The 25,384-nt window shown below is 50.9% G+C and overlaps 1 protein-coding gene and 1 long non-coding RNA gene across 2 annotated transcripts in view; one reads left to right on the forward strand and one right to left on the reverse strand.

Moving 5' to 3' along the window:
• LOC122422610 overlaps positions 1-25,384 on the reverse strand; it is a 129,287-nt gene that overhangs the window by 7,118 nt on the left and 96,785 nt on the right. Inside the window, exons 3-4 of the long non-coding RNA XR_006263915.1 lie at positions 23,785-23,932; positions 4,103-4,250 (exon numbers count right to left, since the gene is read on the reverse strand). This is a non-coding gene — a long non-coding RNA (uncharacterized LOC122422610). The remainder of the gene's footprint in view (positions 1-4,102; positions 4,251-23,784; positions 23,933-25,384) is intronic.
• LOC122422608 lies at positions 1,876-22,069 on the forward strand. The gene is made up of 4 exons (XM_043439063.1): positions 1,876-2,115; positions 2,509-2,613; positions 2,755-2,818; positions 21,587-22,069. The coding sequence occupies exons 1-4, from the start codon at positions 1,981-1,983 to the stop codon at positions 22,012-22,014; spliced, it is 732 nt and encodes a 243-aa protein (XP_043294998.1). The 5' UTR covers positions 1,876-1,980; the 3' UTR covers positions 22,015-22,069.

Below are 25,384 nucleotides of genomic sequence, written 5' to 3' on the forward strand. Positions count from 1 at the left end.
CCCTTGGACTATATGAATCGATCTGTTTAGCAAACGCATATTAACAGGAATCCATCTGAAGGATCAGTTCAAATTCCCCACCCCAGGATCTCTTTTCACATCTGTGGAGATTTGCCGTTCCAAGAATGTCATCAATGGGGTCATACTGTACTCAGCCTCTTCAGACTGCATTCTTTCACTTAGCCACATGCATCGAACATTTATCCCTGTCTTTCAAGGGCTGACTTTTCACTCCTGTCCACTGTTGAGTATTATTCCTTTGCATGCGTATAGGAGGAAACACAATTTCCCTCTGCCCTTTTGGTTCTTGGTTGAGCCTTCCTTCTCCATCATGAAAGCCAAAATATCAGGAGAGAAACAGAAGTTGAATAACATGTATATCTTGCATGTGGGGAAGAGGCCAAGGAAACTGAGTCACTTCCTGCAGTGACCAAAGCCATCAGCGTAAATACCGTCTACAGCTCAAAACATAGCAAAGACCTTGGGGGAAGCGGGGAGGCCAGTTATGGCAGGTTATCATGGAAAGCACAGTAAACAAGCATATGATTCTCTGCAGACTTATGCCGGGACCTCTTCACTGAGAAGAGTTCCTTCGGATGGAACTATCCTATTTCAGGTGCAAAGAGGGACATACCGTTACAAACAGAGACTTCCCTACTAAACATAAACGGAACTCACAAAAGGGCAACCTCGTGCTCCCCTGGTCTTCTACCGGTTAAGGAGCTGCCTGCTAATGCATGGGATATGGGTTTGGTTCTCTGTCCAGGCGTATCTCACATGCCTCAGAGGAGCTAAACTCATCCACCACACGCACTGAGCCAGCGCTCTACAGCCTGGGAGTCACAACTGCTAAACACATGCAGCACAACGACTGAAGCCTGGACACCTGGACCCGTGCTCTGCAACAAGAGGAGCCCCACTCACCAGAACTAGAGGAAGCCCTCTCAAAGCAATGAAGCCCTAGCACGGCCAACAATCAATTAGTAAATCTTAAAATCAAGAAGGGCAACTTCTACTCAGGTTTTCTCTTTTTTTATTTTATTGAATTAAACACAGCAAACTCACCCGATGTCGGAGACACATCTTAGGGTGACATGTTCTGCCCCAAGTGACTTGGATGGAATCCAATTGACCTACACATTCATCTACTGAAGGATATCACGACTTCTTAACATGTATAGCCATTTTGAACAGAACTGCTGTACATAATTGCATCCATGGTTGCATTTTCAGAGCAGTTGCCTGAATGCAGGGAGCCATTCTATGCTCAGCCACCCACAGAAGCCAAGCTGGGAGACTTGAACCAGAATCTCGATGGAAAAAGAGGACCAGAAAGTTGGCTCCTCTTTCATATAAGAGAAGGCGACCTTCCAGTCTTCCTTTCAGCCCCCCAATTGGGGGGTGGGGTCTTGAAAACGCAGCAAGGGGAGTGTCTTTTCCTAGGTCCCAGAGCCTGTTTCTGCCCCATTCCGTGCTAGGTCAGCCCTGTATTGAATCCTTCCTTTGGGAAGTCTCAGTGCACAAACTCCATGTGATACCAGCCCCAGGTGGAAAGGCATGGGGGTCTCGGAGGCCAACAGATCTGGGCAGGAGATGGGAGAATGACCCCCGCTCGGCAGATGGAAAGACTGGGGAAACCCTGAGGGGCACATGCTTGTCTAGGGCCACGTGACCTAGGAGAAGGAGGAGCCTGGTCTGAAAGCAGCTGTGTCCTCAGAGCTCAGGCCCTGGCGGAACCCAGGCCTCCCCCAAGGCTGAGGGCTGGGCAGTGTGCGTGTCACTGTGCCCGCACGGGGCCTAAGGGTGTGGTTGCACACTCAGAAACACCCAGGTTCCCCTGGGGAGCTCTGTGTGAGGGACCTCAGCAACGAACCCAAGAAATGATGTCACTTCCTGGCAACAGAACTCAACAGAACCCAGAACCCAGGGACCCAGGCACCACTGCGAGAGGAGACCCCAGCCAGATCACTTGCTGCCAAGATGTTCTGCTGTTTGCCCCTGCCCAGAGGCCGGGGCCTCGGGAGGGCTCACAGGCAGAGTGTGTGGGATCGCTGGCGACGCTGGCTCAGGGCCCCCCGAGGAGGCCTCTGGCCCTTTGCCCGAAGGAACAGGAAGGTAACCCGGGAGCCCCAGGCCGGGCCCGGCCACCTCTCCAATCCCACCCGGGCAACCCCGAGTCCTTTCCCTGGGAATGGGGACGGGGGGTTCTCGGGGTGTGTCTGCCTCAAGCAAGCCCAGAAGGATGTGCGGTCAGAAGCCTGTGCACCGGTGGCGTCCCCACCCCAGGGGAGAGCAGGCTGGGCGGGAGGGGGAGAGTCCAGGCAGCGCTGACTGCCCAGGTTGACCTGACACCCTAAGAGGTGTCTCCTTCCTCCCGGGTGGGTATCTGAGCAGACACACATCTCCGCTGGGACCAGAAATTCAAGTGGGCAGAAGCAGCAGCCATACTGGCCAGGCCCAGCTCGGAAAACACCAAGCAGGCCTGGCTGATGCTTACTGTCATTGCAGAGCTTCCCACCGGATGTGGCCGACGAGGGGGACACGCCGTCCACCTCCTCGAGGGAGGGGTCAGAGCCCCACCCCCCTGCCCGTGAGGCCCAGTGCAGGGTCCAGGTGAGCGTGCCCATGGAGGGGTCAGCCCAAGAGGCAGTGAAGAGCAAGAGGGGAAGGCCTCCCCAGAAACCACCCAGGACACACCGCGGGGCCCAGTCTCGGGCTGCTTCGCGGCTCAGCACACCTGGCTCCGACCCAGAGCCCCGAGCACCCCTCCCTCTGAGGCAGCACGAGGACCTGGAGCCCAGCGCGGCAGAGCACAGAGGTGAGGAGCCCGGGGCTGGGAATCTGAGTGTGTGGGGAGGGGCGCTGAGCTTCCCAGGGAGGAGTCCTCCAGAGCTGGGGCTGGGCCTGGAGCAACGGCTGGCCTCACACCATCTTGCAGACTGCAGTCAGAGAAGGCATCCTATGCTGGGTATTCTACTGGAAGTCCTGGGAAGCTTTAGAGCCCAGTTAGGCCCGTGACAAGGGAGACCTCTGGGTAATCTCTTCTTCTCTCCCAGCTCTAGCTCTGACCTTCCAACTCAACCAGGCTCCATTTCCAACACCTGTCCCCACAGAGGTGCTTGCTGCACGTGCAGGACCCAGGGATCCACTGAGGGGACATCGAGACCTGATCCATCCTGCCTCAAAGACACTGGACCAGCTGGTTCCTGGCCACCACACTGGGCAGATCGGACCTCTGTGCCTGCAGGACCCCCAGCCCCAGGCACCGACGTCCCTCCCCCTCGGCCCAAACGTCCACCTCCACCTGCACCTGCCCCCGCTCGGGCTTTGGCAGGAGAACCCGAGTCAGGGCATGAGTTACCACCTCTGCAGGGACAGCCTGCCCTGGCTCCTGCTCAACACCCAGACGCCCACGATGACTGACCAACCGCTGCAGGGACAACGGGCCCCTCTTTTGGACAGAGACCCAGAGCCCGTTCTGGAAACACCAGGTCCAGGGGAGCTGTGGGCTCTGCAGCCGCTATCCCTGTCTGCCCCCCATGGATGCCATCAACTCGCTCCCCACCCAGGGGAGACTGACTTCCCTTCCCTTGAGGGTCTGTTTATTTGGTTTTTCTCTACCTATTTTGTGCTCTTTTACTTGTTCTATGGTGTTCTGTACTTTTCTTGGTTCAGTTTGAAAGAATAAAATTATTCATTTATTTAATAATAACAATGTCATAGTAACAATTATTGTTGTTTAATAATTGTTATTGTTGTTAACAATTATCGTTGTCTAATAATAACAATTATTGAAAACGGCTGCAATCTGGGGACACTGAGGACCGACAAAGCGCTGTGTAACCATGGCCACCTTGTAGTTTCAGACCCTTTGAATATTTCCGCCTCACCTCCCAGCAAACCCTGTATTCACGGCAAGCACTCCCTGTTCTTCCGTCTCCCTGACCACGAACAAACTTGAAACCTTTTCTCTTCATTTCTCCGTATATTCTGGGTGTCCCCATCAATGACTATCAGTGAAACAATGAGGTCCTTTTGTTCTGACTCCCCACATTTTCAAGGCTACGTTTGAGAATTCTTGTTTTGATTTTATTTGAAGTACCTTTGAGTATCTGAAAGGATGGTGTAGGTACTTTCAAGATATCATGGGCCAGATGAAGTCCTTTAGGCAAATGCCGTCATATTCCCCAGGCAGTCATTGCTGTTGTTAAGAATGACATCTCAGCCAGAACGCGAATGCTGAACTTTTCCTGTGGCACAAACAAAGTCACATAATCAGCCAAGAAAGAGAGCTGGATAAACAAACAACCCCAACAACTAGGAAGCCATTCCTCAGGAGACAAGGCTAGAGAATGACCTAACATCCTGGTGACCCAAAAACCCTCTAGAAAATTCATGTTCTGGAAAGAAGAGAACACATGGAAAGAACGAAGGAGAGGCAATGCACATGGCCAGTCTAGCTTAGAGATGGCCTGACCGCTCCAATGGAGACGCACCACTGGAAACCCTTTGCAGACAGCAGTGATGGTCATCACCATGGTAACTGTTCTGTCTGGTGACAACCTGCCCTGGGCACCAGCCGAGGGAGCAGACCTGCTTCTGGTCCTCTGGCCCCACACCACCCCCTCGTGAAGGCGGCTCAGGTGCCATCCTGCCCCGCCTGCCTGTCTGACTCATCCATGGGCTCTCACCACCTCCAGGGCAGGCCTCCACTTTCTCCTCTCTCTGCACCGTGAACCTGCACACAGTGGGCCTTCAGAACCTCAGGAGACTCCAGCCATTCCCACTATAGCCAGGACTCTCCCCAGGCATTCAAACGCCTGTGGAGTCACTTTGGCGCAAGCAGAGGTTCCAGAACCCTGGAGGCTACGACACCCTCTCCACTGTGAAGAGTCAGGCCCCTTTGTACAGAGCTTCTGAGCTGTCAGATCTGAGCTGTTGTTTCATTGTCAGCTCTGTCCGGCCGGTGGCAGCCAGGCGGGCCACGCTGCAGACAAAGGAGCTCACAAGCTGAGTTTCAAGGGAGCTATGGCAAGGACAGTGAGGGATACACACTGAGTGAGGGGCCCCACAACATGTGGAAAAGGCCTGTGGTGTGCAAGTGGGGACTAGGGCCCCCAAGGTCCACAGAAAGAGAGGCACTCGGGAGCAAAGGCCGTTGGCTTCTCTAGCAGCTCCACATGGCAGCCCGTGAACAGGAGTCAGCAAAGGTGGTCACGAGAGAGTGACTCTGTCACTTCCTCAGAAATCGAGAGAAAGGTGTCAGTGTCAGTGGGAATCTGGAGGGTGTGGTGGGGTGGATGAAGCCAGGTGCCCTTCCTTCCTTCAGCGCAAACTGCTTTTGGAAATCTCAAAGCTACCACATGGCAGTTACCAAGTCAGGCCCCAACAGTGTCCAGTATGGGCTGATGCCTTAGCCCCTGACACACGGACAACCCACACCAGTGGCTTCCCTGCATTCAAACGGCAGGATCCGGGGCTTCTGTCTGGGTGCACACCTCCTTGCTGGAGCCACGTCACCCCCTTCTCTGAGCAGCAGTCTCATGCTCTAGAATGAGGACATGGACTGCTCCCTTAGCAGGTTTCTATCTCAATCCTGTGAAGACTACTTCGGGTTATCCTAGAATTAATATCTGACCCGAAGAGATATCACCTCATCCAGATTTAACTGGAGTCTCCCAGCAGCATCTGGCAGTTCTTCCTGAAGCCAGCCAAAACCCACACAGTTGCATTTCCATGTCTCCACTTAGCCAGCTGAATAGAAAACCCAGCGAGGTTCAAACAAGCTGACAGACAAGCAGAAGAGGACTCACGAGCAGACGGTTTCCCCTCAGGTCTCAGGAGGAGCTGCGGGTCCACACCGGGAACGGGCGCTCTCACCCCCTGGGCTCAGCAGCGCCCTCATCCTCAGGCTGGCGGCTCTGCCCTGACGGGAGCTGGAAGGCCACCAACCGCCCCAGGCCGACCTCACTCCCCTTCCACTGCTGGAGCCTGACGACAGCCAGCCGCACCCCTTCCGGCAGAACCAGAGCCCCTCTGCCCCTTGATTCCAGGGTCAAGCCTGGCCCTGGGTCCTGATTGCTCACTGCCCTAGTCCTGAGCCAATCACGGTGGCCAGGGAGGACGGAACACACCCACTGGCCAGGTCCGGGTCATGTCACCTTCCCTAGGGCACGTGGGAGCTGCTCGCCGTGTGTCAGGGCTGGACACAGTGCGATGCCCCAAGAGCAGGGCTAGGAGTCCAGTCACTGTGTCCGTGTGCTCAGAGTCCTGGGACGTGCTTCCACGCATCCTCTCGACGCACCACTTTGTCCTCTGCAGACAAAATGGTCATGACACACCTCTGCCCTTCCCAAGCCCTGTTTCACATTCAAGGGAGCAAGGACTCCTGTTTCAGGATGGGTTTGGAGATCCTCTGCTAGCCTATTAGAATAAATTATTCAGTCAAAAACCACCCACAAGCACCATCACATGCTGCTCCGACCTTGGAGGTCTATTCCTTGTTGTTTGGAGTAGAGGGCGTGGCCCAGGGCAAGTGAATTTTCTGCCAGGAAGCACCTGAGACACTGAATCACAGAATCACTTTGCTGTATGCCTGAATCTAAAATTCATTACAAATCAACAATGTTTAAATTAAAAAAAAAGGATTCACTCATCAAAAATTGTTCTAAAATGTGTCAAGTTTTTCTTTGAAGTGTTGGTTCTTGGTATGTGTCTAATCTTTGGTGGTTTCTGTGAGGTAGGGACCTGACGTCCTTTCCCAATGGATATCAACTAGTCCCAGTGGGCCTCCTTTCTCCCTTTACATGTTTAGAAAGACTTCTCCAAATCCAAAGTATCAAAGGCTTCAGGTCTTTGGTCATTTGGGAAGCACCCAAGAGGCAGGTGTCCTTTTCCGAGTCTTCTCCTCGCATTTGGCCACTGCCAGGTTCTGGTATACACAAGTGCCCCAGAAAGTTCTGTGTGGTGAACCGTGCATGTTTCTGTGAGGACAGAGGATGTGAGCACGGAGGAGGGGCTGAGTCCATAGCGACCACTGACCATGCTGAGCAACTCCACCATCAAGTCTGGCTGAGACTTCCAAAGGCAAGTTCTGTGTTTCTTCCTTTGGTGTCTGGCTGCACACAGGCAGGTTGGTGGATTGGGACTTTGGTCTCTGGGATCAGCAGTGGAGTTGAATCTAACCAGCAGATTAGACTCACAGCCTGATTGTCCATTCTGTTTCCACCATGTGGGCTCTCCTGAGCTGGAGTGGAGATATTTCTGATACATTTCTGTTAAAGGCCTGAAAAGCAGTCAATCCTTCTGCTTCCCACCCCCTGCCTTGTCTGTACTTCTGTCATTTTTTAAAAATAGAGTTCCTCTTCAATGTTGTTAGTCCTTGTGTCATTCTGACAGTTAGGCACCTGCGGATTAATAGACCTAAAGCTCCCGAGAGCTCTTGGCCTGGTGGACACATGGAGAACTCAGGGAGCAGCACCACATCACACTGGAGCCTGGACCAGAGAGAAGGTCCTTGCCAGGAAGAGGCCGGCCCCGCGGTGGGGGTTCCGAGTTTTCGCTTCTGATCTGGACCTGAGTGAGAACTTAGCTGGCTAGAGTAATCTTGCTGGTAAGTTTTTCCCTTTCATAACTCTAAGTGTATCATGCCACACCCTTCTGTGCTGCAGCGTTTCTTCTGAAAGATCAGCTGTTAAACTTATGGGGATTCCCTTGTTATTTGTTGCTTTTCCCTTCGTGCTTTTAATATTTTCTCTGTTTAATTTTTCTTAGGTGATTGATATGTGTCTTGGCATGTTTCTCCTTTGGCTTGCCCTGTATTGGACACTCTGTGCTTCTGGGACCTGTGTGTCTTTCCTTCACCAAGATAGGGAAATTTTCAGTCATTCTTTATTCAAGTGAATTTTTATCTTTCTCTCTCTTTTCCTTGAGTCCTTATAATGCAAATGTTATTATGCTTGATATTATTCACCAAATGCATTAAACTATCCTCAACTTTTTGGCTTTTTTTTTTCTTTTGGTGCTCAAATAGGGTGATTTCCACTATGTATTTCAGCTTACTGATCTGTCCTTCTGAATCATATAATCTGTTGACTCATCTGCTGTATTTTTTTTTTTTTTTTTTGTATTCTTCAATTATAATCAGCTCTATTTTATACTTATTGCCTCTTTGTGGAGGTTCTCACTCTGTTCTCCATTCTTCCCTGAGATGAGTAAATATCTTTTAGTTACTTATTTCATGGGTCCACTGGGTCTTGTTGTGGCACTGACTTTCTCTTGTTGCCTAGAGTGGGGGCTGCACTCTAGTTGTGGAGTTTGGGCTTCCCAGTGTTCTGTCTTCTCTTCCTGAGGAGCACAGGCTCTAGGGTCGTGAGTTCAATAGCTGTGACACGCAGGTTTAGTTGCCCCACAGCCTGGGATCTTAGTTCCCAGACCAGGGGTTGAACACTTGTCCCCTACATTATCAGGAACTTCTTAACCAATGAACCAGTAGATTATTTATCTCCATCGTGTTTAATTCTTTTTCTGAGGTCATGTCTTAGCTGTTCATTTGGAATATATTGTCTCCTCATTTGGCCGATCTTTTCTGTTTCTGTGCATTAATATTAGGTAGATGAACTATGTCTCCATGTTGAACGAGTGGACCTATGTGGAGTGTCCCCTGTGTGGCTCAGACGAACAGTTACCCCAGGTTAGCAGGGACAGGAAATCCAGGGTGTCTCCTGTGTAGGCTGAGTGTGGTGTCCTGTGGATGTACCATCATTGCTTTGGGCATGGTGGTGGGTCTGGTTGGCCACCAGTGCAGCTGAACGTGAGTCCCACCTCAACAGTTGCAAATGTGCTTCTAGCTGGAGCTGACCTGGAGTAGGAGCCACCTTGAGGGGATGCAAGTCATGGCTGAGTCCACCCACTGTGTGTGGAAGGGAAGGAGGCTCTTGTGGAGGACTCCAGGCTCTTGGGGGGAAGCCATTTTAGAGGAGCGTTGTGGGCATGACTGGGTTGGATGTGTGTGTTCCACAGGGAACTCAGAGACATAGCAAGGCAAGCAGTGCTAGGAAGGTAAGTGGGCAATGTCAGAAATGTCTCCCACCAGCACTGGGCCAGCTGGCTACAGGGAGGATTTTTCTAAATGTCATCAATATTGATTTCATCCCTAGAGGAAGTTGCAACAAATCCTTGCCCCTTTGGCACTTGTCCTAAAATTAGTCCATAATTCTCCTTCCCATATGACCCATGCACTTTTCAAGCTGCTGCCTCTGAGCTGACATTCAGCATCAGTACTTTGGAACAAGCCTACTATGCGATAGGGCCCACATGGGATCTCATTGATAAGATGGCTCTGTTGACCTCACAAGGAATAAATCACAGTGATCTGTGAGATTGATCAAGTTGCCCAAATGGCATCCTGTTGTCTCACAGGTGCCTATCTTCTCAAAGCTGGGAGACCACCAGATTCCAGACCTCTGGCTACGTGATAATCGCATCAGAGAATTTTCCATTGGTGGGGTATAAGAAGGACTCTGTTAGAAAGGGGGAATGCTGGTTCTCCTTAAGAGCCAGTCACCCTCCTTTTCCCTCTAATAAATTTCCTTTTCTTGCCTGACTGCCCAGCTTACTCTCTTTTTCTCTGCACTCACCTTACATTCTGGTGCCGAAACCTGGGAAGGAAAATCCATGGCAACTGGGTGGGCTCCTCTCAAGAGCCCACCTCCGGTGGTCCCCTCCCTTGGACCTTTCCGAGAAACCAAGACCATCTCTGGGACAGGATTCTTCACTTGCCTTGCTGGACTGACATCCACAGACCGGCCCACTTTTCATCCATCGGTTACAAGGGAGTGAAACCCCATTCTCTCGGATCCCCTCTCTCTCCTACTGGGTGGGAGGTTCCCACGGCCTTTGGGTCCTCGGCCTTGCACCCCCGTCTGACTTTGAAATAGGGGACGCCCATTTCAAAGCAGACTGTTATTACTCTTTGAGCAAGTCCTGAGAATGGGGACACCTTTTTTCTCGGACCTTTCTCCTCACTTTCTCTCGCCCTCGTCTAACCTGCGTACTCAGCTGTGATGTGAAATTCTCAATCCCAGCCCTCAAAACCTACTCCTCTAGGATGCCTTCTCCGTAACCTAAAAGCTTTGGCCTTCCAAGGAGAGATAAGACCAAAAAGACTTATTTACTATTCAACACTGTCTGGCTGCAATACAGACTTGACAACAGGTCCCAATGGCAAGAAAATGGAACTCTTGATTATGATACTATACCAGACCTCGATAACTTCTGCCACTGCAATGGCAAGTGGTTAGAAATCCCTCATGTTCAGGCTTTCTCTGCTCTTCACTCTCGATCCTCTCTCTGTGAATCCATTCTGGGCCACATCCTCCTAATATAATGTCTCCCGATCCCTGTTCAGACTTTTTTTCTTCTTCCTTCTACTCTTCTGACCACAGCCCACCACTATCACTCCCAATCCTGTTGTAGCAGCCCCAGATCCAGTTCCACGACCTCCACCTTACGTCCCCACCTCCCTCCCTCCTTCTCAGGCGCAGGCCACTGCAGCTCCCAACCCCCTCCCCAGCCTGTGCCTGGGAAAAGCTCTGAGACCTCAGCCCCACCCTCTACCCAAGGGTCCCAAGGCTTTACTCCGACCTCCCTAGATCCCCTCCCTGTACCCTGTCCCAAGCACCTTTAAAACAGGAAACTTCACGGCAGGACCCAGCTCCTTTCTCTGCTCCACTCCCTTTAGGGGAAGTAGCTGGTGCAGAAGGCATTGTTTGGGTTCGTGTCCCATTCTCCCTCTCTGATCTATCTCAGATTGAAAAGCGTCTTGGCTGCTTCTCCTCAGACCCTGATAATTATCTAAAAGAATTCCAGCATCTTACCCAGTCTTACAGCTTAACCTGGCATGATATTTACACCGTCCTTTCCCCCACTCTTCTCCCAGAAGAGAAGGAAAGAGTATGCCAAGCGTCTCAGGCTCATGCTGATGAGATATACAGGACAGACGACCCTAAGCACGTACGGGCAACAGCTGTCCCCCGAGAAGATCCCAACTGGGATTACCAGGCAGGGAGACCTGGACGAGTAGCCCGTAATCACGTGGTTGCTTGCTTCATTGTGGGCCTTCAAAAGGCAGGGCATAACGCTGTCAACTTTGATAAGCTCTTGGAAATAACTCAAGGGCTAGTTGAAAACCCAGCACAATTTCTAGCCAGGTTAATGGAAGTGCTACAAAAATATACAAAATATTTTTGTATATACAAAATTAAACCCCACTTCAGCAGAGGGCACCACTGTCCTCAACACACATTTTATCTGCCAGTCATCCCTATATCCGAAAGAAACTAAAAAAGGCAGAAGGCCCTCAAACCCCTCAATGAGACCTTTTAAATTTAGCCTTTAAGATTTTCAATAACCAGGAAGGACAGGCAAAGCTAGAGAAGGCCCAATGAGATCAGGCCAAATGCCACCTTTTAGCCACTGCCCTACATGGCTCCAAGCCTCCATCAACCAACAAAGAAAGGAAGCAACCTGGGCCCTGCTTCAAAGGCGCAAAGAAGGCCCGCTCAGGCCTAAAGTCAAGGCGTCCTCCAGGTCCATGTCCCAGCTGTGGCATAAAGGGACACGGGGTCCCTCTAGGGATCCGGACATCCCCTCCTGGTCCTGAGCAGGAGTCCTCTGACCCGGCTCTGCCCAGCCTCCTCGGACTCGCCACCAAAAATGAAGGTGCCCAGGACCCCAGGCCCCGACTCTCATCACCTCTGTGGAGCCCAGGGTAACTCTTACAGTGGCACGTGTCGACTAAAAAAGATGTACAACTTGAGAGTTGCGAGTTAAGTTTTATTTGGGGTAAAATGAGGACTGCAGCCCAGGAGGCAGCATCTCAGATAGCTCCGAGAAACTGCTGTCAAGCAGCAGTGGGGGAAAGACAATATATAAGGTTTTGGGGAAGGGAGAGTTCAATACCATGAAGCACTCATTTTACAAAAGGCTTTTTGTTAGTCATGAGGATCTGATATCACCAGGAAGGGCTTTAGTGTTTCTCTAGATATGAGGAGATGCAAGGATTGAGATCATAAAATCTGCCCCTGAAAACATCCAACTGTCTGAAGACCTGTCCCACCAGAGTCCCTGGAGCAGAGAGGGCCCCACTGCAGCCTGAGCTCCCTCAGGGGTGCTGCAGGTCACCGGCTATAGCAGCATGGGGTTCACTCTCTGTAGGCGCCTTTGCTGTTCAGTCATTGGCAATGCTCTTGGCACATGCCGGCTTGTAGTTGACACGGCCCCCTAGTGGTCATGAATCCGACCATACTTTGGCGGGCATTTCATGACCATTTTGTTCCGCGTTGCTGGGAAGGCTCATTCCCAGTTATGAAGAAGGTTTTTGTTGATAAGACACTCAATGTGCTATTACTGGACTAGGTCTTAATAGTCAAAGATCTCTGGACTCCTGTCTTCTAGCTATGGTCCAGGAAAGTATTCCATCTCATTGCATCTTTTCAAACCTAGAGTTACACTATTACAATCATTGATCATATATCAAGCTATACGTTTGATCAACTGCTTCAAGTCTTGTCATCATTTTTGTTGGAGGTTCATACACTTGGTAATACATGAAATGATAATCTTGTGAAACAAGCAAATTACAAATGGTATAGTTAATAACACTAATGGAATTAAAAGTAAATATTTTAGCCATGAGCCTCTCACACCAGTTTTCTTAAAAGATTGTGAAGATTAGGCGATGGGTCACTTAAAGCAGAAATCTGATTTTTCATGTGGTTCAAATGTGTTACATTAAAGGATTTGCCAGGTATGAAAATATAGCATTCAGTTTGCATTACAGCACGGATATCTCCCTGAGATGCTTTAAGTTGTCAAGGGCCTTGCAGTTGTACTGTAGCATTGCCTCTCTCATCATAGAGATCTCAGAATTCAATAGGCTAATAGCCTGGTTACTCTCACTTAAAGCTTATGAAAGATGTTAAGGCTTAGATATGGTCAATGACATACTCCAACCCCATTGAAGGCACACACACACACACACACACACACAAACACACACACACACACACACACACACACACACACACACACACGGTGCAAAATGGTCATACCAGTACAGTACAGATCTTTGACTCATTGGGATCATACCAATGGTAGATTGGTTAGGGTTACCTCTATTTCGTTAACATGTATGGCCTAAATTTCATGGGAATCCCAGGCTACACCTTAGTATCCATCCCTGTAGATGTGAAGGCCATAAATTAGTGCCACAAATCCACTGAGTTCCATACCAATCACTCTCTAAGGGCAATAAGAAACATAGTTCATAAAGCACCCAGCCTTGTCTCATAATTACCAGGTTGATCATTTTTAGTATGATTTGACTGCAAGGAGCTCCAACCAGTCCCTCCTAAAGGAGATCAGTCCTGGTTGTTCACTGGAAGGACTGATGCTGAAGCTTAAACTCCAGTACTTTGGCCACCTCATGTGAAGAGTTGACTCACTGGAAAAGACCCTGATGCTGGGAGGGATTGGGGGCAGGAGAAGAAGGGCACAACATGAGATGAGATGGCAGGATGGCATCACCGATTTGATGGAAATGAGTTTGTGTAAACTCCGGGAGTTGGTGATGGACAGGGAGGTCTAGTGTGCTGCGATTCATGGGGTTGCAAAAAGTCGGACATGACTGAGTCGCTGAACTGAACTGAACTGAACCCTTCCCAACATAGAGGAGCTTTTAATCTTAAATGACCGTAGCCTGGTGTTAACCATGTAGATCCACCCCGTAATTGTGGGGATTTTCCCTTTCATAGATAGGTTAATTTTTTAAATTGAGACTTGGCTCATCACTCCGATTGAGTTAAAATGACCCTAAGAGAAAACATATCTATTGCCAGCATCCCCAGAGCAGGTATTATTAATTGGCCAGGTGAGAGAATTCCATTTGTAAATATCATGAAGATAGAACAGGACTGAACTCTCATCTAAAATAAATTTCCTAGTGGGTATCCTTAGAGAACAGAAATCCACCAAGGAAACCCAGAAGTACCAGACATAGGTAATTGGCCACAGTCAAACAGTTGGATTGAGTTTTAAACCAGCATAGAATTGTGTCCATGATAGAAAAGATTTGACTGATAGGCATAGGTCCAAGGAATCAAGAAAACACACAAATGATCATGAAAGGCAGATCAGCATCCTGGGCCGGCTACCTACTTCTGATATCAGCTTCTTCTCATCCTCGTGCAGTGTAGTGTCCTCTGTTTGAGCATTGTTTTAAGGTGAGTTTGAGGTCGGCAGGCCTCCCTATAGACCAGTCCAGCTTAGGGGCCTTTGGAAGTGGGAGCTAACCCAAGAGTCATTTTCCCTTCAGTTTCACTGGGCATGAGCTAGTAAGAGTATCTGATAGAGCGGTCCATACATCCAGGTTGGAAAGTTCCTTAAATTATGTCTTCTTTCAGTCTTGATTGCAGGTCATGCGTGAGGCATCTGATCTTCATCCAAAGACACATTACTGAAATAAGCTTCAGAAACAACCCTAGAGTGTCCTTTAATAATGCAATTAAATTTTACATTAATATACCCTAACAACAAAGGACTATCCAGGAAATGACTCTTAGTAGATACAACCTCCAATAACAAACTGGGATTTAACATTCATTGAAACATCTTTTTCTCCCTAAAATCACCACCATTTTTACCAAATATAACCAAATTAAGACTTGTTTGTACTATAGGTCTGGTCGCAATAAACTGCCTGATGATTTATACAACCATAATTGATCATAGACTTTTTTGCTTTGCTGAGACTATAAAAGTCTCAGACTGAACTTTTAAAATAAAACCTTTCAGGGCTAGGAAAGTCATGCCAAATGTTTATCACAGATTTTCCCTAACAGATCTAAGTGAATTCCTCCCTTCTCAAGGTCTCAGATTCCTTCAAGTTCCTTCAGATTTCTGTACCTGTTAGTGAAATAACATTCCTAACTTATCTGATAAAATTACTGGAAACTAAGAGTTTCTGATCTCTGGAAGTTCAGACAGAGAGAAAAGATAAATGTTTCAATTTCTTTATAAAATATAATCTTAACAAATTACCATCATAATTAGTTTGAGCAGAAGGTTTTTCTTAAACCTGGAAAACTAGAAACCATAAAAGTGATAAGCATATTCACCAGTTCATTCAGTCCTTTTGTTAACCTTTGTGAAGTCAGCAGATTTTTCATTAGAATCTTTCCCCAGTTCAGAAACTGGTATTTATCCAAAAGTCCTTTTTATAAATCTTGAAGAGGAAGCATCTTTGCGAAATTTGGTTAGCGCTATGACAATATTTTGAGATAGTAACTGAATCATGCCTGAAAACATTTTACCCAAACACATCAAAATTTTAGGAACTCCATACAGTTTCTAGGGTATCTATATTAGTAACATATTACCATACAATGGGCTTCCTTGGTAGCTCAGACCGTAAAGTGTCTGCCTACAATGCGGGAGACTCTGGTTCGATCCCTGGGTCAGGAAGATACATACAATATAAACTGGAGACTTATTACTCACTTGACAGTACTTCCCATGTAATTCTGTATACAAAACGAACCTAATTAGGGTAATATCTCTCTCTGGGATGTTTCAGGGGCCTCTGAAGCATCCCAAAGTTAGGCTAGAAATCCTCTTCATTAGAATTATTTAAGAAGCTTTGTCAACACATATCAAAAAGGTTTAGAACAACTCAGTCAGATAGGACTATAGATCATTGTGAAACAGTACTATTCAGCTAGTATCCAGGTGTCCAGGTCTCCACATCGGAGAGGAGTCCCTGGCCAGGTCACTTGTTGCCAAGATGTTCTGCTGCTGCCCGTGCCCAGAGGCCGGGGCCTCGGGAGGGCTCACAGGCAGAGTGTGTGGGATCGCTGGCGACGCTGGCTCAGGGCCCCCCGAGGAGGCCTCTGGCCCTTTGCCCGAAGGAACAGGAAGGTAACACTGGAGCCCCAGGCCGGGCCCGGCCACCTCTCCCATCCCACCCGGGCAACCCCGAGTCCTTTCCCTGTGAGTGGGGATGGGGGTTCTCGGGGTGTGTCTGCCTCAAGCAAGCCCAGAAGGATGTGCGGTCAGAAGCCTGTGGACCGGTGGCATCCACACCCCGGGGGAGAACAGGCTGGGCGGCATGGGGAGAGCCCAGACAGTGTCGGCTGCCCAGGCTGGCCTCACGCCCTCAGGGGGGTCTTCTTCCTCCCGGGTGTTATCTGACCAGACACTCACCTCTGCTCGTTCTGGGAGCAGAAGGTTGAGCGGGCAGAAGCAGCAGCCATGCTGCCCAGGCCCAGCTCGGAAAACTCCAAGCAGGCCTGGCTGACGCTTACTGTCATTGCAGAGCTTCCCACCGGATGTGGCCGACGAGGGGGACACGCCGTCCACCTCCTCGAGGGAGGGGTCGGAGCCCCACCCCCCTGCCCGTGAGGCCCAGTGCAGGGTCCAGGTGAGCATGCCCATGGAGGGATCAGCCCAAGGGGCAGTGAAGAGCAAGAGGGGAAGGCCTCCCCAGAAACCACCCAGGACACACCGCGGGGCCCAGTCTCGGGCTGCTTCGCGGCTCAGCACACCTGGCTCCGACCCAGAGCCCCGAGCACCCCTCCCTCTGAGGCAGCACGAGGACCTGGAGCCCAGCGTGGCAGAGCACAGAGGTGAGGAGCCCGGGGCTGGGAATGTGATTGTGGGGAGAGGCGCTGAGCTTCACAGGGAGGAGTCCCCCAGAGCTGGGGCTGGGCCTGGAGCAAAGGCTGGCCTCAGACCACCCATCTTGTAGACTGCACAGAAGACTCCTGTGCTGGGTATTCTTTGGGAATCTCAGGGAACCTTTAGAGTGCCCAGTTAGGCACATAGCAAGGCTGGCCTATGGGCAAGCTTTTCTTCTCTCCCAGCTCTAGCTCTGACCTTCAAATACAACCAGGCTCCACTTCCAAGACCTGTCCCCACAGAGGTGGTTGCACACACATGTGCAGGACACAGGGATCCACTGAGGGGAGATCTAGATCTGAGCCTTTCCCCAAAGACACCGGGCCAGCTGGATACTGGCCAGCACACTGGGCAGATCGGACCTCTGTGCCTGCAGGACCCCCAGCCCCAGGCACTGATGTCCCACCCCCTCAGCCCCAATGTCCACCTCTACCTGCACCTGCCCCTGCTCGGGCTTTGGCAGGAGAACCGGAGTCAGGGCATGAGTTACCACCTCTGCAGGGAGAGCCTGCCCTGGCTCCTGCCCAAGACCCAGACGCCCACGATGACTGACCCACCCCTGCAGGGAGAACAGGCCCCTGCTCTGGACAGAGACCCACAGCCCTTTCCATTTCCATTTCTGGAAACACAGTGTCCAGTGGAGGGGTTGGTTCTGCAGCCTCCATCCCTGTCTGCTCCCCGTGGATGCCATCAACTCTCTCTCGAGCCAGTGGAGACTCAGTTCCCTTTCCCGAACTGCTTTTCATTTGGTTTCTCTGTATTTTCTTGATTTATATTCTGTTCTTCACAGATTTGTGTATTTTTCCCCTTTAAGTGTCAATCAATAAAATTGGCATTCAGTGGTACATTTCCGGAACATTAAGGACCTTCACAATGCTGTGCGGCCGGCCCCACTCTCTAGCTTGGGACCCTTTCATCCTCCCGAAACCCACCCCCCGCCCCCAGCAAATCCTGTATTCACCTCAAGCACTCCCTGTTCCTCCCTTGCCCCCGACAACCTTTACTCCTCTCATATCTGAGTGTCTTCCCATATCCTGGATGTCTCCAGTCCATGCCGATGAACAAAATCATAGAAAAGGTGGTTTTATTAGACTCTGCACATATTTTAAGAGTAGACTTGGGAATTCTCGTTTTTTGTTTCCTTTCAGGCAGCCTTTGTGTATCGGAAAGGGCAGTGCAGGTGATTTCAAGATGTCATCTGCAAAATGAGACCCTTTTGGCAAATAATCTCCAGGTAGGCATTACTGTTGCATGACGTCTCAGCCAGAAGGGAAATGCTGAGCTCTTCCTCAGGCACAAAGTCACAAAAAGAAGCCAGGAAAGAAAGCGGACAAAATGAGCATGCCAACAACTGGGAAGCACTGTATCAACCCCATGAGACAAGGCTAGAGAAAGACCCAACATCCTTGTGGCCCAAACACTCTTGAAAATCAGTGTGCAGTAAAGAAGAGAAGGAAGCGGTGAAGTTGCAAGGAGAGGCAATGCCCATGGCCAGTGTAGCCTAGACCTACACATTAGACCTGAGGGCTCTAGCCTAGGAGACCTGGCCTAGAAGTTGCCAGGGGAGGCAGTGCACATGGCCTGCCCGCTCAGATGAGGACACACGCCAGTGAAAACCGTTTGGAGACCGCAGTGACGGTCATGTCTGGGCTGGTGACAGCCTGCCCTGGGCAGCCCACGAGGCCGCAGTGTCCCCAGCATGTCCACCAAAGAGCACGCTGTGCAGGCCCCTCAAGGGGCCTCAGGTGCATCTCTTTAGGAGCAGTGGCAGATTTCAGATCGGCTCTCGCTTCACTTGCGGGGCAATGGTTCCTGTCACTGTAAACGCCCACCCTGGGTGACCCAAAGGCAACATCGCACAGGTGCCTGAGAGACTAAATCCTCTTAGCTGTACACACAGCCCGCTCCTCACTGGGATGCCTGTGGCCTGTGGCTCCGGAGGGGAGAGCAGCATTCTTCCCACCCTGTGGTCACTGCTGGGAGTGCAGGCTGCCCCTCACTCACCATTCACAGTGTCCCTGTTGGCAGAACTGGGTGAATCTACTAAAGGGCAGAAATTCAAACTGAAATGCAACCAAACTTCCCACAAGGTCTCCAAAAGAGTTCAGGAGTGATGAATTGAAAACGAGAGGGGATGACGTGAATGTGGATGGAAACTTGACACCTTACACCAAATTCACTTCAAATTTTTCTGAGACATATTTTCCATGCCAAACGTCTCACAAAGACAGTATAAAATCACGCAGAACCTAGACATGACCTCTGAGTCTTCACACACAATACAGAAAGGCAATGCACAAAAAGGCAATACGGTGGACTGTGTAAAATCAAAGGTTTCTGCTCTGGTAAAGACCTTATGAACAAAAGCAGAGGACACACCACTCACTGGCACACAAATACTTGCAAACACACAGCTGATAAAGGATTTGTCTCCAAAGAGACAACACAAACAAGGCTATTAAAACTAGGGAAAGGTCTGAAGGGACAGCAGGCCAAGGAAGGCACACGGAGAGCACACCGAATGATGCCCAGCACTGAGGGCCTGAGAAACACGGTCTAGCTGCCCTCCCTGAGCCCCGTGTGACCCCGACCAGGCCTGTCCTACCTGGTGGCTCAGAGAGATGGAAGGGAGGAAAATTGTTTGCATTTCCAACGCTCACAGCAAACTCTTAGAATGACAAGGCAAGTATCAACCCCACTGACAATGACATACACCAAAAGGAAATACCCAGGAGTCCATCTAACCCAGGAGGGAAGGACCTGTTCTCAGAAAACTGCAAGAGATGGATGAAAGAAGGTGAAGTCCACACGACCCGATGGAAAATAAGCTGAGCTCATGAATTGCAAGGATTCCTATTGGTAAAATGATGTCACACCCCCGAAGGCAATCCAGAGGGTCCAGTCCATGTTATTCCTCTCAAAAGGCCAAGGGATATTTTCGGGGCACTAAACCAAGGAATTCCAAAATGGGTATGGAAACACAAAGGAGCCTAAATCGTCTGTACAGTCTAAGGAAAGAAGGCCTGATATGGGCCTACCAGGCTGCCTGATAGCCAACTAGACTGCAACACTAGGATCATCTGGACAGTATGGTGTTGGTCACACAAACATACATGCAGATCCAGATCCATACAATAGAGCTGAGAGTCCAAGAGATAAACCCTAGCTTCTATGCTCAATTCATCTACTACAAAGGAGAGGAGAAGATGCAAATAGGAATACAAAAGACTCTTCAAGAAAGGGCCATGGCAAAGCTGGATGGCTACATCTGAAGAATCACCTTGGCTTTTGTTCTCATAGCACCTCAAAATCGGTGAAACACGTCAACCCAAAGCCTGAAGTTATGAGTGAAAGTGAAAGTCACTCGGTGTCTCCGACTCTCTGCAACCCCATGGACTATACAGGCCATTGGATTCTCCAGGCCAGAATACTGGAGTGGGTAGCCTTTCCCTTCTCCAGGAGATCTTCCCAACCCGGGAATCGAACCCAGGTCTCCCACATTGTAGGTGGATCCTTTACAGGATGAGCCACAAGGGAAGTTTGAAACTCCTTGAAATAAGCATGTGCCGTAGGCTCCATCACATCAGGGCTCCTTAACATTTGGTGTGGGAAGCAAAAATGGGTCTCTTCGAGTAAGGGAAACAGGAAACCAAAGAACACCAGGGGCTTCCATCCAACTGAACAGCTTTGCAACGGAAAAGCTAAGCATTCACAAATCAAAAAGGTGGAAAACTGAACATGAGAGACTATTTGCAAGTGTTGTCCTGATGAGGGGTTCATATGAAAAACAGACTAAGAACTCACACCACTCAGTGAACCAGAAACAATAACACCACCCCTATACCTTCCCCTCACAGCAACTCCAATCCCAATCCTTTATCTCACTGAAAGCTAAACCCTAAAACCTAATGCTAGGCTAACAATAGACATGCAATATATATTCATAGGAATGCATCCACAGGAGACAGTCAGGGAGGGAAAAATTGATAGCCTGAATTTAGAAAGGTTAAGAAAGAGACCCATCTACAGAGAGAGACTGAACAACAGAGAGAGGAAATGAGAAGATTTCCCAGAATTTGCATGAATCAATCTTGAGGTTTCAACCAGTGACAGGGCCCATTCACTTGCAAGGGGGGAAATGACCCAAGGTGACAAGAGGAAAAGAGAGAATGCTGGGAGCCATTGGAGGGGCAGCCTCGCCCTCCCCTAGAGGCTGAGATGGGAAACTTAAGCCAGAATCTCAATGGAACAGGAGGACCGACGAAAGTTGTTGTAGATCAGAGGGGGCGATGTCTGAATCTTACCTTCAGACCTCCCACTGGGTGGGGGGCTGGGGGGATCTTGAAATAGTTAGGAAGGTGAGAGGACTGCCTTTTCTTAGGTCCCAAAGCCCATCAAGGCCTGTTTCTGCCTCATTCTGTGCTAGGTGAGCCCTGTATTGAATCCTTCCTCTGTGAAGAGTCAGTGCATGAACTCCATGTGACACCAGCCCACGGGTTGAACAGGCACTGGAGCTGCTCCTAGGCTAAGAGACCTAAGCAGGAGATGGTAGAATGACCACCTCTCTGCAGATGGAGAGACTGGGGAAACCCTAAGGGGCACATGCTTATCCAGGGACACATCACTTATGAGGAGGAGCCTGGTCTGAAAGCAGCTGTGTCCTCAGAGCTCAGGCCCTGGCGGAACCCAGGCCTCCCCCAAGGCTGAGGGCTGGGCAGTGTGCGTGTCACTGTGCCCGCACGGGGCCTAAGGGTGTGGTTGCACACTCAGAAACACCCAGGTTCCCCTGGGGAGCTCTGTGTGAGGGACCTCAGCAACGAACCCAAGAAATGATGTCACTTCCTGGCAACAGAACTCAACAGAACCCAGAACCCAGGGACCCAGGCACCACTGCGAGAGGAGACCCCAGCCAGATCACTTGCTGCCAAGATGTTCTGCTGTTTGCCCCTGCCCAGAGGCCGGGGCCTCGGGAGGGCTCACAGGCAGAGTGTGTGGGATCGCTGGCGACGCTGGCTCAGGGCCCCCCGAGGAGGCCTCTGGCCCTTTGCCCGAAGGAACAGGAAGGTAACCCGGGAGCCCCAGGCCGGGCCCGGCCACCTCTCCCATCCCACCCGGGCAACCCCGAGTCCTTTCCCTGGGAATGGGGACGGGGGGTTCTCGGGGTGTGTCTGCCTCAAGCAAGCCCAGAAGGATGTGCGGTCAGAAGCCTGTGCACCGGTGGCGTCCCCACCCCAGGGGAGAGCAGGCTGGGCGGGAGGGGGAGAGCCCAGGCAGCGCTGACTGCCCAGGTTGACCTGACGCCCTAAGAGGTGTCTCCTTCCTCCCGGGTGGGTATCTGAGCAGACACACATCTCCGCTGGGACCAGAAATTCAAGTGGGCAGAAGCAGCAGCCATACTGGCCAGGCCCAGCTCGGAAAACACCAAGCAGGCCTGGCTGACGCTTACTGTCATTGCAGAGCTTCCCACCGGATGTGGCCGACGAGGGGGACACGCCGTCCACCTCCTCGAGGGAGGGGTCGGAGCCCCATCCCCCTGTCCGTGAGGCCCAGTGCAGGGTCCAGGTGAGCGTGCCCATGGAGGGGTCAGCCCAAGGGGCAGTGAAGAGCAAGAGGGGAAGGCCTCCCCAGAAACCACCCAGGACACACCGCGGGGCCCAGTCTCGGGCTGCTTCGCGGCTCAGCACACCCGGCTCCGACCCAGAGCCCCGAGCACCCCTCCCTCTGAGGCAGCACTAGGACCTGGAGCCCAGCGCGGCAGAGCACAGAGGTGAGGAGCCCGGGGCTGGGAATCTGAGTGTGTGGGGAGGGGCGCTGAGCTTCCCAGGGAGGAGTCCTCCAGAGCTGGGGCTGGGCCTGGAGCAACGGCTGGCCTCACACCATCTTGCAGACTGCAGTCAGAGAAGGCATCCTATGCTGGGTATTCTACTGGAAGTCCTGGGAAGCTTTAGAGCCCAGTTAGGCCCGTGACAAGGGAGACCTCTGGGTAATCTCTTCTTCTCTCCCAGCTCTAGCTCTGACCTTCCAACTCAACCAGGCTCCATTTCCAACACCTGTCCCTACAGAGGTGCTTGCTGCACGTGCAGGACCCAGGGATCCACTGAGGGGACATCGAGACCTGATCCATCCTGCCTCAAAGACACTGGACCAGCTGGTTCCTGGCCACCACACTGGGCAGATCGGACCTCTGTGCCTGCAGGACGCCCAGCCCCAGGCACCGATGTCCCTCCCCCTCGGCCCAAACGTCCACCTCCACCTGCACCTGCACCCGCTCGGGCTTTGGCAGGAGAACCCGAGTCAGGGCATGAGTTACCACCTCTGCAGGGACAGCCTGCCCTGGCTCCTGCTCAACACCCAGACGCCCACGATGACTGACCAACCGCTGCAGGGACAACGGGCCCCTCTTTTGGACAGAGACCCAGAGCCCGTTCTGGAAACACCAGGTCCAGGGGAGCCGTGGGCTCTGCAGCCGCTATCCCTGTCTGCCCCCCATGGATGCCATCAACTCGCTCCCCACCCAGGGGAGACTGACTTCCCTTCCCTTGAGGGTCTGTTTATTTGGTTTTTCTCTACCTATTTTGTGCTCTTTTGCTTGTCTATGGTGTTCTGTACTTTTCTTGGTTCAGTTTGAAAGAATAAAATTATTCATTTATTTAATAATAACAATGTCATAGTAACAATTATTGTTGTTTAATAATTGTTATTGTTGTTAACAATTATCGTTGTCTAATAATAACAATTATTGAAAACGGCTGCAATCTGGGGACACTGAGGGCCGACAAAGCGCTGTGTAACCATGGCCACCTTGTAGTTTCAGACCCTTTGAATATTTCCGCCTCACCTCCCAGCAAACCCTGTATTCACGGCAAGCACTCCCTGTTCTTCCGTCTCCCTGACCACGAAAAAACTTGAAACCTTTTCTCTTCATTTCTCCGTATATTCTGGGTGTCCCCATCAATGACTATCAGTGAAACAATGAGGTCCTTTTGTTCTGACTCCCCACATTTTCAAGGCTATGTTTGAGAATTCTTGTTTTGATTTTATTTGAAGTACCTTTGAGTATCTGAAAGGATGGTGTAGGTACTTTCAAGATATCATGGGCCAGATGAAGCCCTTTAGGCAAATGCCGTCATATTCCCCAGGCAGTCATTGCTGTTGTTAAGAATGACATCTCAGCCAGAACGCGAATGCTGAACTTTTCCTGTGGCACAAACAAAGTCACATAACCAGCCAAGAAAGAGAGCTGGATAAACAAACAACCCCAACAACTAGGAAGCCATTCCTCAGGAGACAAGGCTAGAGAATGACCTAACATCCTGGTGACCCAAAAACCCTCTAGAAAATTCATGTTCTGGAAAGAAGAGAACACATGGGAAGAACGAAGGAGAGGCAATGCACATGGCCAGTCTAGCTTAGAGATGGCCTGACCGCTCCAATGGAGACGCACCACTGGAAACCCTTTGCAGACAGCAGTGATGGTCATCACCATGGTAACTGTTCTGTCTGGTGACAACCTGCCCTGGGCACCAGCCGAGGGAGCAGACCTGCTTCTCGTCCTCTGGCCCCACACCACCCCCTCGTGAAGGCGGCTCAGGTGCCATCCTGCCCCGCCTGCCTGTCTGACTCATCCATGGGCTCTCACCACCTCCAGGGCAGGCCTCCACTTTCTCCTCTCTCTGCACCGTGAACCTGCACACAGTGGGCCTTCAGAACCTCAGGAGACTCGAGCCATTCCCACTATAGCCAGGACTCTCCCCAGGCATTCAAACGCCTGTGGAGTCACTTTGGCGCAAGCACAGGTTCCAGAACCCTGGAGGCTACGACACCCTCTCCACTGTGAAGAGTCAGGCCCCTTTGTACAGAGCTTCTGAGCTGTCAGATCTGAGCTGTTGTTTCATTGTCAGCTCTGTCCGTCCGGTGGCAGCCAGGCGGGCCACGCTGCAGACAAAGGAGCTCACAAGCTGAGTTTCAAGGGAGCTATGGCAAGGACAGTGAGGGATACAAACTGAGTGAGGGGCCCCACAACATGTGGAAAAGGCCTGTGGTGTGCAAGTGGGGACTAGGGCCCCCAAGGTCCACAGAAAGAGAGGCACTCGGGAGCAAAGGCCGTTGGCTTCTCCTCTAGCAGCTCCACATGGCAGCCCGTGAACAGGAGTCAGCAAAGGTGGTCACGAGAGAGTGACTCTGTCACTTCCTCAGAAATCGAGAGAAAGGTGTCAGTGTCAGTGGGAATCTGGAGGGTGTGGTGGGGTGGATGAAGCCAGGTGCCCTTCCTCCCTTCAGCGCAAACTGCTTTTGGAAATCTCAAAGCTACCACATGGCAGTTACCAAGTCAGGCCCCAACAGTGTCCAGTATGGGCTGATGCCTTAGCCCCTGACACACGGACAACCCACACCAGTGGCTTCCCTGCGTTCAAACGGCAGGATCCGGGGCTTCTGTCTGGGTGCACGCCTCCTTGCTGGAGCCACGTCACCCCCTTCTCTGAGCAGCAGTCTCATGCTCTAGAATGAGGACATGGACTGCTCTTAGCAGGTTTCTATCTCAATCCTGTGAAGACTACTTCGGGTTATCCTAGAATTAATATCTGACCCGAAGAGATATCACCTCATCCAGATTCAACTGGAGTCTCCCAGCGGCATCTGGCATTTCTTC

The sequence above is a fragment of the Cervus canadensis genome, chromosome 20, assembly GCF_019320065.1.
Source record: "Cervus canadensis isolate Bull #8, Minnesota chromosome 20, ASM1932006v1, whole genome shotgun sequence".
Lineage (NCBI taxonomy): Eukaryota > Metazoa > Chordata > Mammalia > Artiodactyla > Cervidae > Cervus > Cervus canadensis.